Genomic DNA, 14,833 nt, shown 5'->3' with positions numbered 1-14,833 from the left:
TATTTTGGACTAATGACAACACGTTTTTGAATGACTGGGGTTAGGCGGGACTTCCTGGCTAATTTAGCATTGCGGCTTCAGTTGAAGGGCACTTGTCTCATTTGGTTTGCATAGGGGTCGTGTGCTAAAGGTAAGACATCGCCCATTTAGAAACGAATTACTTCATCAGTTTGACTTCAAATGCTTAGTATAATATATATATATATATTAAAAACACATTTTAACAATATCCTTAGTAGCTTATTGCTTTAAAAAAGAACTAGCTAGCGTCAGTCGACTAACCTAGCATGCTAACGCTAACTTGACACAAAGTTTACTGTCAGAAAAGCTGTACGGATACTTACGGATAAATATCAGCCTGAATAAAATGCCCGCCTTCAGTGTATTTGTCATGTACAAGATTATTGATTTTATATAAGCTTACAATTAAAAGAAGAATTGCGCCAAAGCCCCTTGTCAGTGATTCCACATATCACCCTCTTAAAACAGAAATATTAGCATGCTGGGCCACCAGTCTCATATGCAACGATAACCGCTGTAACTATTGCATTGAAGTTGTTTTTGTTAACATACCTAATTCAAGTTAGTCGAATTTATTAACTAATCTGCTAAAGTCTTCCTGCATTACTTGCCGTCCTTGTACCGTGCAATAATTACATTCAGGATTGAGACAAGTAAATTCAAATGTCCATCTATTTTAATTAGCATTCAATAATAAGAGGAATGTATATTAGTTTTTGAAATGTTTGTCAAGCAGTACAAAAAAATCTAAATTGCCTCTCAAATGTTTTTTTAATTTTGTGTCAAATTCCTTAGGTTTTCATTTTATTGTTTTTATTTTTCCCAAGATTAAGAATAAACTTACTCATAGTCTTTTTGTTTTCTCCCCGTGTTAGGACCAGTAACTATCCATCATGGCAGGACATGATGCTGGAACCCAACACCAGTTTACTGGGATTGCCAAGTACTTCAATTCATATACAATCACAGGAAGAAGGAATGTGAGTTATGTGCACCTATAAAACCGTCCTCGACACTTGATATTGGACTGTGAAATAACTTGGTAAACTCTTAATCTTTTTTTTTTCTGCAGTGTGTTTTGGCCACATATGCCAGCCTTTTAGCCATTGGCATTTTCTTCAAATTGAAGCCCAAGAAACAGCCAGCCGTCACAGATAAGTGATCATGTAAGTACTCTGTACTTTCTTTCCATCGTTTTAGTGTTTTCACATTTGCAGTACCAATGTTTTACTTGAGACCTCTGTTGCCTCCCTACAGGTTTCCTTTTTGACCATTCATTCAAACGTTGGAAGTGGAGAGAGCAGCTGGATGTGCTTGTCGTTAAATATTACTGTTTGGTTTCCCATGTTAAAAATAAAGAACATTTAAGGCCAAAATATAGAAAACACTTGTTTTATTTACAGTGTCCACCAGTATAAAAGACTATGATACATGAGTGTCAGTGTACTTAGGGCAGTGATTTAAAAAAAGAAAAAAAAAATTCATAAAGGGTCCTTTATCATCAGTGGCACTTTACTCCAGCCAAAGACGGTCTTGGTCTGGATCATCAAAGACTGAGGGTCAAGCCCAGTTTTTACCCTATTCACAGCCCGATGTTCCTCTGAGGTGAACTGATATTAGTTTTTTGTTTAATTCCCACTCGCCCACAACCCTATTCAGTTACTTGTGGAGCTCGGGGACCAAAGGTTTGCATAATTTCAAGCTTCCATTGATTATTTTTATAATTTGGCAATGTCTTATGGATTGTAGGCCCCAGCAGCCAGCAGCAGGTTCCTCCGGGTGAAGTGTAGATGTACAACAGGTGTGGATTTAGACATGTAGGTGCCCAGCAGAAGTTCCTGGGAGTTATCTTGTAGATGAATGTGTCCTGTAGCTGCTGTGAAGTCATCAGTTTCTAAATCATCAAATGCTTTCATTGCATCCCACAAACGAACTGTGTTGTCCATAGAACCTAGACCAAAAAAGTATACTCTGAATGTTGGTCTGCAAATTTAACATCACTATTGCTTATAAGTTCAGAAACTGAACATGAAATCTGCAGAGGTTAATTGCCTTAGTTTATTGTTTTAAAACCTAAATATATTAACTGATTTTTAAGTTGCACAATACCCACCAGAGGCAAGGATCTCACCATCCCTGCTGAACTTAAGAGAATAGATTGTATCCATGTGGCCTTTGAGTTCTCCGACCATTAGTCCGTGACCGATGTCCCACAGAAGAACTCTGCCATCAGTGGCCCCTGAAGCTAAAAACTTGCCATTGGGAGAAAAAGCCAGTGCGTGGATAGGACCCTGGGAGACAAGGTTAAAAGACTGACTCAGTCTCTGCTGCAGGCAATTATCCCAGCTGTGCCACAGTTCAGTGTGAATGTCAACAGAAAACTGCTCTGGTGATCAGACTGACCTTATGCCCTGTGAATATACGGACACAGTTTCCTGTTAGGACATCCCAAAGGCGAATGGTTCGGTCAGATGATCCTGTGGCTAGATAATTGGAGTTGGGGTGGAACCGGGTGCAAGTGACGTCAGCTAGATGACCAGAGAATATCCGTAGAGGTTGGTAGTGGTCTGTTGCCCATAGACTGTTAGAGAAAGCACAATGCAAACCAAGTAAGTATATCTGTACATCTAGAGAGAGAGAGTGTGTGTGTGTATTTATGTTTTTTTTTTTTTTCTGTGCTGCAGAAAAATCTAGAAGAACTCTGTATGAAAATAACTACATATGATCTGCAGTTGCTTACCGAGCAACTCTGTCATGTCCGCCAGAGACAAAATAGTACCCATGGGGGGAAAAGTGTGTGTCCCACACTGGGTAGTTGTGGCCTTTATACCCCACCAGGCAAGTAAATGTTAGAAGACTCCACAGTCTGACAGTACCATCTTCTGAACTTGACAACAAGTAGTTTCTGAAAGTTAAACATTTTAAAATTATAATTTACTTTTTAATTTAAAAAAGTTCATTGTACTAATAAAATCAGTTTTGAAATTAAACATGCAGTGTCTGCAAAAGGTTTGAAGTATGTAATTAAATTGCATCAGTCGTTTTACCTATCTGGGCTGAAGCTGATGCCATATATAGGGCCACTGTGTCCATATAGGATCTTTGACTCACTGGCTGTCTTCTCATCCATAATCCTCTCCAGAACATCATCTGACTCTTTGTCAATCAGATTCAAGTCTAAAGAGAACGTGGGAAAACAAGACAAATTAGTAAATTATTTTCTGACACTGTAAAAAGTAAAGATACAGGTGTCATATGATGTACCTGCTGCAGATTTAACCTTGCGAAGCTTTTTTGGTGTAACGCTCCATACACGAACTGTGGAGTCAGCGAATCCTCCTGCAATTAGACTAGAGTCATCTGTGAAGTCCACCGCTGTCAGACCCTGTAGGACAGATAGGTGAGAACTCTTAGAAATGACTGCTACTGTAGTTTGCATTAACAATGAAACTGTTCAATGTATACTGGTTTCTTTGTGGTCATGAGGTTTTACCTGGTATGCATTGAGAAAAGTGTAGAAGCAGATGGATGGAAGGTTGTCTGGTCCCAGGCGGATCCTCTTGGTAGCCTCCTTCATGTACATGATCTTGTCCAGCTTGTCAGAATCCTTCAGCTCTGGCAGAGGTATTCTAAGAAACAGCAAACAAAATGTTTTTCAGCAGTCAGTGACTACTATGTTCAGAAACCGTTTGCTTGCAGCAAATATCTCCCATATATGTGTAATGTGTGTGTTTAAACAACATGACTATGCTGCTAAAGACGTATTACCTAATAATATGACACTGTATGCAGATATGCCAAAGTTTCATTCATAGCCAGCCATTAAAGACAAACTAGATAAGGCATTCCAAAAAAGAAAATGCACTGAATGCTTTGGCGCTGAAAGGATTTTCCAAAGCTGAAAACAACTGGGCAGTTTTTGCTTTCCTCATTTACTGGATAGGCAAAGTTCAAAGCCAGTCAAAACTGCAATTATTCATAAACTGTAAAAGATATTAAAAAGCGGAATAGAAGGCTGATAGCTGAAAGACTTGTGATTTGCTGAAAGTTTGAGTGGTCTCTTTAGGGTGAATTAGGCTGACTAGCATATTATTAATAATAATAATAATAATAATTAGGATATCATTAGTGTTAATGCTGAAAATGAAATGGACATACATTTCTACTATGGAAGGTACCATTGAACTGTACCCCAATGCTGCAGCCAATTTTAAAGAGACCACACTGTCTTGGCTTGCAAAGCCAGTTTATTAGACAACAAATGCAGCAGTGCACACCATACCTATTCTGTGAAGGAGCATTGGGATCCTGTTTTTTGCTCTTGGAGCCCATGCTGTCCTTTTTCGGTTTCTTTTTCTTAGGTTTACCCTCTTCGTTCTCTGCCTCCTCATCCTCGTCATCAAGAGGCAATTCAATTTCTGGCTCCTTCAGCAACCCATAATAAACCTGTGACACAATGACAAATAGACAGGTCATGAATTCAACAAGGTTGATTAAAAGCTGTGGTGACAAAGCTGAATATCACTATACTATTATAAGCAAGTTGGCCCAACCTTTGCTTTATTGGCCTCTCGCTTTGCCTCTCCTGCCAAGCTGCCAGACATAGCATCAATCTGGCTCTTGCTGCGTGGCATGCCATCAAAAATGTCAATGTAAAGATGCTCCTGGATGATATTCCAGATCTGGTTGTTCTGACGCTCCTGCAGGTGCCTCTTTAGCAGCTGGTAGGAGTCACGAGAGATACGGAGGACAAACTTGCTTGTACGGAAGTCCAATAAAGTCTCATTTCCTCTCATGTGCTCCCTCTTGGTCAGGCCAGATAAAACACGCAAGTCGTCTTCATAATAGCACTCCTGATCCCCACTAAACCTGAGATAGACAAAGACGGAAGATGCAGGGTTATTGAGTTGTGTGGCAACTAAACTATGTTTTATATTTGAAAGAACGTGCAATAATAAGTAAGGAAGACTTACCTTTCAAAAAATGCCTTGGCTTCATTTTCGTGATTGTTGTAAACCAGCTCCAAATACATGTGGACAAACAGAGGGTAGAAGACCTGAGACAGTTCTGCTCTGTGACAGTCCAAAACTGTTTCTATGAACTTTTTTAGGCCGCTGTAGTAAACTTCATAGAGAACTGGGTCTCCCTGCTGGCTATAAGCTGACAGCACTACATTGACATCTGGCTGATCCTCTCCAACTGCTGTTGAAACAGTTCAAATCCAAGTCAGATGTGCAGTTATACCAGTATACATTGGTAGTTACAAAATAAAACTTGAGAGTACATGTGAGTAAGAATACTCCACAGAAACAGTGAACACTCCATCTGTTGACTAAAGACTGAGTAAGTCGATGGAGAAAGCTTGGGAAAATCTTGTTAGGAGTATTTTGTAAAAATATGTAAAAGATTTATATGAATGATGTAATTGCTATATAATATGGAAAATGTGTTTTAATTTATCTGTGCGTGCCTACAGCCAGATTGAGTGAATACATTACGGACTGTAACACAACCCACGTATCCCTGGAAAACACACAAAACTTTGTAAAACTTGAATATTACATTAAAATGGGACTCAGAAAGTAGACGTACTAACTTTGGTAGTTTGTTTTGGTAAAATGTCTAGTTAAAGGCGAAGCTCAAAGCTCGTGTGTGATTATGTTATATTAGCGGGAAACTTGTTAACGTTTCACATATAAACACAACAGAACACGGGTATAGTACTTTTGGTTGGCGGCTGGGCTCCAGCGGAGGATGAAACAGTCACCCGGCTGAGGAGAGAGGTCGCATCACCACCATCTAAATCCACAGTGCCCGAAGCACCACCCGAGCCGGCTCCAGAGGAATCGTTTCCCTTCAAGTCCAGGGAATCCTCCGGTAACCCCGCTTCGCGACGCAAAATTTCGACGGATTCAGTCAGGTTGTTCTTCCTGAGGAACTGCAAGACCGCCAGAAGTGTCTGTTGGTCCTCCGGGGCTCCCGCCGCAGATTTGTTACTCCCAGACGAGGCACTGGGAGACGTAGAGAGCACTCTTCCGTCGTTTGCATGATTATTTCCACAACCATCGTTTGGTGGTTCTGTTTTTATGTCCTTTTCTTCGTCGGCGTCGACCAGACTACCTTGTACGGCCGCCATTTTCAAAAGGCAATGCGCATGTGCTAGGCGTGAAAAAGGACAACACGAACGGAGCAAGATACGGTCACCTGATTGGTTCTTACATAAACACGTGATCCAGGCAGAAGCGCCGCTTCATCTTCTTCTTCGTCTTGCTTTATTAAAGTAGAACATGTTTGCTGGGTCTGTTTCAGGATCTAGTGATAGTAAGACTGGATCGGGAGGAAAATGGACTAAATGTGAAGTCATAAGTTATAGCTTCAAGACCAATAGGGCCAATCACGCTCCAGTAATCCTCAAATGTTAATAATTGAGCCACAATTAGGCTTTTCATTTATGAATCAATGAAAAATTAAGTCTATACAATGAACAATTATTGGAAAATGCCTTTTGTATTTTATCAAAGTTGTATCCAAACAACAGTTCAAAACTCTGCTCTTTCTTTTCATTTCTTTTTTTTTCTTTTGGCTTATCCCGTGAGTTAAGGGTTGCTTACAGCTGATCATTGTCCACATTTTGATTTGGCACAGTTTTTACGCTGGATGCCCTTCCTGATGCAAGCCTCCCTAATTTCTACCGGCCAAGAGGACCAGCACTGCACAGCTGGGGAAGGGAATGGGCTGTTAGGGGTTTAGTGTTGCCCAGAGAATCTTCAACATACAGCCGGGACCAGGGATCGAACCACCAACCAACCAACTGCCTTACCAACATAGCTACAGCCGCCCCGTTCTTATTTCATTTGTGACACACACAAAAAAAATCACATCTTCAAAATTAAAAACTAGAACCAGCAATAGTTTGCCGCCTTTTCTTTTAAAAAAATGATTGACGATCAATTGTGAAATCATTGCTAACATTTCCCTATTTGCTAATTGGTCGATCAACTTATCAATTCAGCTCAAATTTATATTTTATAAAAGAGGAAGGAAGAAAAAAAAGGGTCAGTAATTTGGTTTGTAGGCTACCATTTTGTACCAGGTGGTGGCACTTTAGTCCCACATACCCAGTCTTCAGTGTTCGAACCTGATGACCTCTCTGGACAATAAAAAGTAAAGAAAAATTGAGGTGCAATAACGTTTTTATGTTGGGAACAACAATGCAATTTGCAATAATGCAAAATCATCCCTTTTGTTTTATAGATGTGTGGAATAAGGTACAGGTGCATACAGGGTTTATAAAAGTTTTGGATTATGATCTTAATGAAACTGTGTATGTACAAGCAAGGGTTGTCTATAAAAAGTTTTATAAGTGAGGTTGAATATAAACTGCCTACAAGTATCAGCAGTATTAACTTTGCATTCTGCTGAGGGTGAATTTCTGTTTATGCAGAATTACTCACCTATTTCCCTCTGAACATTCTAAACCTGTCAGAGAAACACTCATACAGCTAAGTGTGCTTTGGTGCCAGAATAGCATCTGTTTTAAAACCTGAACTTAATAGTATATCATATATAGTATTTTTATTTTATTTGGTTTTATTTTTAAACCAAATTAAAGTCCTATTTACTCACTCTGAAAGTTTATCTCACAAGTTAACTGATAGGACTTTGCTTTGATGTTTACTCCTTGACTTAGATTTTTGCTTGCCTTGTACCTCACTTGTAAGTCGCTTTGGATAAAAGCGTCTGCTAAATGACTAAATGTAAATGTAAATGTAAGTTAAAGATTTTTCCCACAATATTTTTCTTATGCTTGATCTGATAGATTGTAATATGGCAACAATATCAGATTCTAAAACTGAAGGACATTATGCAATTCATTTAACACAAATTGGAATTTTTGGAAAAAACCTGGAATAATTCAAGTGCCCCAACCTTATATTGACATATTGTTCCTGATCAGGAGGGACATGGAAAAGCTTGTATCTCCTGCCTGGGGACATTCACACCTGAGATCATTATAGTGTTCACTCAGCAGCAGGATTAGCATGTAGACTAGGGTCCAAAATAAGTGGTGAGACAAAACAGGGGTTTACGGAAGAAGCTGCAGGGTGTTGTGTAACGTTGCAACTGCATTGCTCCATGTGGAGAAAAAACAGGGGTGGGGTCGTTCAGTTGGCGTAGGAGACGCATATGTTAACATCGGCAGCTAAGGCCATGGTCGTCTTTATGGGCTTATTGTAAAGCTCCTAATTTGAGAGCAATGATGCATGACTTTCCTCTGTGTTATTCTCTGTGCCCATGTGTGTTGTACAGACAAATAACATTAGCAATATTACCATATATGGTTGACATAGCTCCTTTTGTAAAATGTCTTTCGGCTTAGCCCAAAAGAGATGTGTCAGCATAAAGTTTTGTTGTTTTAACATATAATTTCAGTTTTCCTTTATGTACCAATTTAAAAGCACCTATTGTGCATTGCAATGTCCAGCACCTGTGCCACCATGTGTTCAGCTTATCATCACGTTTCTTTATTATTGAAGTGCTTTTATTTTGATTTAACTAAATAATATAAAAAATAAACAACCGTTAATGGAGTGTTTTTCCATTGTCATATTGCTAGTTTCACTTGTGTGCATTTAACTTTACTTCTTTCATGTTAAGGGAACATTTATGCCAAGACATCTAAAGCAAATTAAAATGTAACTACACACAGTTTGTTCTCGAAATCCTTTATGTAAATTTTCACCTCCAGCTTTATTCATACTGATAATATTCACCGAGCAAATTCAGTCCGGTGCTCTTCTCACACCTTAGTGATGACTTCACTCAGTTTGTGAGTGTGTGTGTGTGTGTGTGTGTGTGTGTGTGTGTGAGGAAGTCCTCTCTCTCTCTCTCTCTCTCTCTCTCTCTCTCTTCTATTTCTCTCTCTTTGTCAAGAGGCAGCAGGGTGTGGCATCATCCAACAGAGACTGCTTTGTGGAAGCACATACACAGATTCAAAGCAAACTAAACTGCTCTGTGTGCACTTCAGGTGGCTGCAGAACCATTACATAATACTGAAAAAAATGTCTCACAAAATTGTCCAAGCAATTTTAGCAAATAATTATTATCCATTCTGTATCAATGCATGGTGTTGTCGCAATGCTTTACGCCAGTGTCCTATGCTGCTGTTGCACATTAAATTAAAAGACCATGTCAGTTTTAACATGGTTACCAGTAGATGCTAAAAATAAAATATAGAGATGAAAAGGCAATGAAGATTTATAGCATCTGTTAGCCGGTATTAGCGACACCACCAAATGAGCAGGTTTCTCAAAAATGTGATCATTCAAATGAACCTGGAAGGTCGCCTGGAATTAAGTTACATCACTTTGACCTTCCTCTAAGGAATAACAATGCACAAAAAATGACGTGAAAATTATTATTAAAAGACATTCACTTTGAATGTACAGTGCATGTTTGTGTGTGAGGCACCAGAGTGTGATGTAGTGCTGGGAGTGCAGACTGGGGTGTGGCAATTTTCTGGTCGCTTTCAGAATTTTTATGTTTGATTTTAGAGCATCCATTGTTTGCATCTTGTGCACGCTGCTTTCAGTTCAGGGGTTAAACATTTTCAAATTACTCATTCAGGACAGGCTTATTGCCACACATATATAAAAGGACCTTGGATATTTATATTTTTGACATTTTAACATTGTATCATTATATTTATTGCTTAAATGTGGATTTCCTGGCTTTAAACTTTCTTTCTGGCTTTAACGTGTCTTTAAACTTTCGAAGTTAGTTCTGATGTCATGACTGTTCTATGCAGGACGGGTCAGCAGCCAGCGGAGACTGAACATGAGAATCAGAGGGTCTGTTGTGCTTACCTTCACTTTTTAAGGAGACACAATTTTTTTGCCCTTCAGGAAACACCGCCTGTCTGATTTGTAGCAGTAAATGGTCAGGAAATGCAGCAAAATCTACCGGTGACATGCTAACGTGAATAATTCATGAGGTGTGACTCACAAGAGGTAGAAAATGCCCTTAGAGAACAAAAGGGAGAGAGTGAAGAAAGGAGGAGAAGGGAGAAAAAAGGGAGAAGAAACAGTCTGGAGGGGAAGGCAGCATGGTGGGTGGGATGGGGAGTGGGTCAGGGAAAACGGGGGTGCGGCAGCGCATGGGCAGCAATAGGGAGGCGAGGGTGGTACCCTGGACTCAGAGGATGTGTAGATGATAGAGAAGCAAAGAGAGAAGCTTCCATGGGAGGTGACATATGATGGTGAAAGGGGGGTGTAAAGGAAGGTGTAAAATGCGTGAAAGATAACGTGAAACACCAAATGAGAAGAGCTAACAGAATAGCACCTTTTCTTTGCAGTGATGTAAGAAGTGAGCTAAAAGGAAATGGGGGGATGAGGATTTCAGTAGCTATTAACAACAAAGAGGAATCTCATCTTCTTCAGGCTTTAATCAGACAGAGATGTAATAACCGAGAAGCAATAACACGGAGATGAACACACTTTTCACCTCGCAGACTTAGCTTTGATTTGCACTCATAGGACTGGGGTTTAAACCTTTCAATCTGAGAAAACAGTTGTTGGGAAAACAAATGATTAGGTTAGATATCTCGAGTTGCCCTAGAATCCATCTATATGATAAGGTAACTAATTCAAAGCTTCATATACAAGTTATCCATTTGTGTCCTCTCAAATCTTTTTTATATAATTTGGCCTATGCCAGGTAGTAAAAGCGTGTCTATGAATACATCTTAGAGCCTTTTGCCCAGTCATGTGGACTAATGGGTGTGAAAGCAGAGTTGCAGTACCAGAGAGCACAAGTTTGGGGGGAATGAAATGAAGGGAGCCTGCATTATTCAAAACTGACCTAACAGGAGAATTGTATCCTGCACGCATTCAGCTCTGCTGGCCTTATGGAAGGGCGGTGGCATGTGCACAGAGGCAAGCTTGCTCAAACCTTCAGAAAAACGAGCAATGTATTTTTTCTTTTTGTGTGTGTGTACCAGAACTATCCTAAGGATAGTGAAGGATATATTGTTATAATGTAAAAGTATTTGGGCATGTACTGCGGTTTGTCACCCTTTCAGAGGCAGGGAACAGCTCATTAACTGGAAAACATCTCCTCAACATACGGTGTACATCTGTGGCCAAACATGTGGCGTATGTGAGGTTCCTGCTCTGCTGTTCTCTGCTACAATCTGCTATGCTCTGCCACGCCCTCTCAAGTGCTTTATGCATTCGGTGTTATGGAAATAACATAAAGGAGAATGCTCTAAAAGCTACCAATCACGCAGAAACAATGACTCGTTATAAGGGGGAGCCTCACTTGCGAGCAAATAGAGTGTTTCTGTGCTGCTCATAGGTCACTGGAGACTATAACTACTCCTCTCCACATCAAAAGATGTTTTGGTACATATTTGTACTAAAACAATATTTGGAAAAAGTCAAATACTATTGCTTTAAGAAGTTGTTTTCCATTTCAAAGCCCACTCTTTTCTATGTGCTGTTTCTCTCTGTTCCCTCCAACACATTTTCTGTCAGTACATATCTAACCAGGCACTTAAACTAACCCCCACCCCCACTGTAGGTCCTCCACAACACACTGTTGTGCACCCCCAGTGTCTTTATCACTATGAATAATGCAGGCTCCATCCCAAACTAATAAGGCAGCATGTCACAGTGAGGCCTCATAACAAACTCAAGCCAAGAGGCAAGAAGAGTCTATTGAAGCATTTTCATTCAACTGGATGTCTCTCCATCGCTTATTACATCATTTCATAGCTTTTATTACAAATAGTTGTTCAGTGTTGAGCCACATGGTGTTATTACAGCATGAAGCTTTTTGTAAGAGACAGGTCCCTGCATGTCCTTTGTCCCTTTGATCCAAAGCTCTTCACCATAGTAGCTTCTCTACTAAATTAGCTTTTGCTGTGGTCCAGTGAGCACTGAGTCAAAGGATGGTCTCTCTCTCTCTCTCTCACACACACACACACTCACACACTCACACACACACACACACACTGACTGACAGCTGCTGGGAGGGTAAGATAAAGGAGTGATCTTCAATTTGCTAAAGGTCAGAGCCCTGGTGCTTAAAGACCAAAATACTGAATCAATAATTGCAATTTGCACCCAGTGGCAACTTAAACATTCTAGAGACAAATGATTTACCGTGCATAATTAATAGGAGCAGTTTCTTGTAAGTGGGGTATGGGATACAAAAGTGAATAACCCAATAAAACCTTATATAACATAAATGGACATGGAAATTGTTCTATTAGTTTTTTTCTACTCATATTATTTTTTTGTAGACGAATAATGACACTTCTTAAATTGGAAAATCTATCGTAGGATATCATGCCTCTGCTGGAAGAAAATCTTCTCCTAGGACATTTAGGACCAAAGTCTGGCTGAGAAAGATGATTTGTTGCAGACAGTGAGCTTTGGTAAATTGCTTCGATCTGTCAGTAAATTCTTAACTATAAGTCCTGATCTGCTGCATAAGCCGATGTGTTCAGTGGCACCTTTTTCATTATGTTTTCAATTCAACTGTTTGAAAAAATTGTTCCAAATTTGATGCCATTGCCAGTCATGGTGGAGGTGAGGGAAAGAGGTCTACTGCAGCCTAATGATGCTCTGACACAACACACAGTGAAATGTCAAATGAACATACCTGTTTATATTATATAACATTTAGCAATGTTCTTTGTTCTCCTTTAAACATGTGTGTGTTTCAGGATGGGGGTGGACCAGGTTTTCCTTTGTTATCACCATATGATGTCACCAGGAGGGGAGGGTAGACAGAATGCTTGGAACGTCCTTGGGGGCTGACTGACCCCCAGAACAAGATAATAGAACAGTGGTGGCCATTGAACAGACAGGTACACACATGAAAATAGAAAAACTCAATATTAAGAGAAAATACTTTTCAAAAAATTCTTAAGTTGAGAGGTTTTCTCTCTTTTTTCTAAATTAAAAAATTGACTTTTATGATTTAGAAAACATTTGATTTAAAAAAAAACATTAGACTACTATGTGAAGTTTGGAAGCATTTTTCAGAGAAAACTACATTTAATCTCGAAAGAAATATTAATACATTACTTACTTACTTTTCGGCAATATGTAAAATTTCCACTGGAGTAGAAAGCAAAGGAACAAAGTTTTTTATCCTATAGAATCTAAATCCACTGATTCTAATGTCAACTTGTATTCAACAGACTAAGATTTAGCTTAGATTTTTAAATTCTTTAGTGCTATTAACATGACATTTCAATCTTTTTAGCAGTGTCTTCACCCACAAAAAGCCTGTAAATAAGCTATTTGATAAAAAAAACAAAACAAAATAGCACACTGACTAGTTGGAGAGTCAGTCAGATAACATCCATTCATCTGTGGAGATTCAGATGCAACACTCACGGCATAAAGTGACATCTTACTCTCTTGTAGCTCTTTGCTCCGGGGAACACTGTGGTACAATTTTAAAAATGGCTATAATCTGGAATTTAATTGTGAACAAATAGCCACAAACCAACCACTAACGTACAGTGTAAACTAAGCCACACACGGGACTAAAGATTCTCTGAATATATGAAAGCCAACCCTCTTTCTTTGCTCAAAGCTGACCCCACAAGCTCATAAACTGCTTTCTAATTAGCAACTGATCATGCTCCATTGATTTGTTCTCTAATTATTGAGGTGTTAGCTCTCCAGCAATGAGCTGCTGTTGTGATGCATCACCTGCACACACATATACACTCAGCCATACTGTCCACTGTATCCCCTTCATTGTGGGAGGTAAATATTTTAACAGCATGCCAGTCAGAAGCATTGCCTGAATGAGTCTCAAGTCCCAGTGGCACTGACATTCTGAATTACAATCATATCAAGATAATGAAAAGCTTTTGGTGTTTTCTACGCGATCAATAGCTGTTTATGTGTGTACAGTAACACAGCATATCAGCCTCTGGGCAGACAGCCAGCAGGAGAAGGACTCCAGTCAGCACTTTGCAAGATGGGAGTGGAGTGGAGTGGAGGGGAGGAGAAGGAAGGAGGGGGAAGCAAACACATCGAAACAATGACTTGCATTGAGATGGAACGCCTTGACATTGCGTGTATTTGCTGTGTTAACATGGTGCAGCAAAGAGGCTGAAGGAAAGGGTGTGGAGGTGCTGGCATTTGATGCATGACGGATTTGACAGCTGTGTCTGATGGACCTGCAATCTGCAGCGTGGCATTGCTAATGTGAGACAGACGAAAAAGAACTGGGACAGAAGGAATCCTGATACATTGGTCAACATAAATAATAGGTACATTAAATTAAATAGGCTAACTGTAAAAAAACAAAAACATTTTTGCCATATACTAAACATCCCGCCTGCACTGCACTGTGGAAACTAAATCAATGAGTTCACATCTCTGTGAAGGTTTCTGTCAGCCAGCTGCCATCAACAAGGCAATTCATGTCAACAACGACATTTGATTAATAAAAAAACAGGCGTCAGTGTTATATGTTCCCATAGCTGCCTCAGGTGTTGTATGAGCACAATCACTGTGTTAACTTCATCCAGCCATTTGTTCTCCATGGAGGAACAATCTTTGAAAATCATAATGACTCTAAGTCATTTTTTCTGCTGCCTTACGATCATGAATGATGTCTTGTAATCACCGTGCACTCACCCATGACTAGCAGGTTAGACTGAATTATTCCCCCACAGGGAAACACTCACTCACTTAATGCCATTGCTTCAAGGTTGAAATAGATATTGCTACTCAACTGAGCACAGGGGAGTACGGCGATGACAGTACTGTTTAGTTTGTTA

The 14,833-nt window shown here is 39.7% G+C and overlaps 2 protein-coding genes across 2 annotated transcripts; one reads left to right on the top strand and one right to left on the bottom strand.

Annotated features, from left to right (window-relative positions):
- Window positions 1-34: 34 nt before the first annotated feature.
- On the top strand, window positions 35-1,406 carry atp5md (ATP synthase membrane subunit k). Its single transcript, XM_067499161.1, has 4 exons — window positions 35-130; window positions 897-1,001; window positions 1,094-1,187; window positions 1,279-1,406. Exons 2-3 carry the CDS (start codon window positions 915-917, stop codon window positions 1,181-1,183), a joined length of 177 nt encoding a protein of 58 aa, XP_067355262.1. The 5' UTR covers window positions 35-130; window positions 897-914; the 3' UTR covers window positions 1,184-1,187; window positions 1,279-1,406.
- A 36-nt stretch (window positions 1,407-1,442) lies between these two features.
- On the bottom strand, window positions 1,443-6,165 carry taf5 (TAF5 RNA polymerase II, TATA box binding protein (TBP)-associated factor). Its single transcript, XM_067499160.1, has 11 exons — window positions 5,746-6,165; window positions 4,995-5,223; window positions 4,575-4,890; window positions 4,304-4,467; window positions 3,515-3,650; window positions 3,286-3,406; window positions 3,069-3,198; window positions 2,762-2,926; window positions 2,425-2,602; window positions 2,135-2,312; window positions 1,443-1,972 (listed from the first exon to the last, which is right to left on the bottom strand). The coding sequence occupies exons 1-11, from the start codon at window positions 6,155-6,157 to the stop codon at window positions 1,758-1,760; spliced, it is 2,244 nt and encodes a 747-aa protein (XP_067355261.1). The 5' UTR covers window positions 6,158-6,165; the 3' UTR covers window positions 1,443-1,757.
- Window positions 6,166-14,833: the final 8,668 nt, after the last annotated feature.

The sequence above is a fragment of the Channa argus genome, chromosome 3 (assembly GCF_033026475.1).
Source record: "Channa argus isolate prfri chromosome 3, Channa argus male v1.0, whole genome shotgun sequence".
In the NCBI taxonomy this organism is placed as follows: Eukaryota; Metazoa; Chordata; class Actinopteri; order Anabantiformes; family Channidae; genus Channa; species Channa argus.
This window is presented reverse-complemented; position numbering and strand designations above follow the sequence as displayed.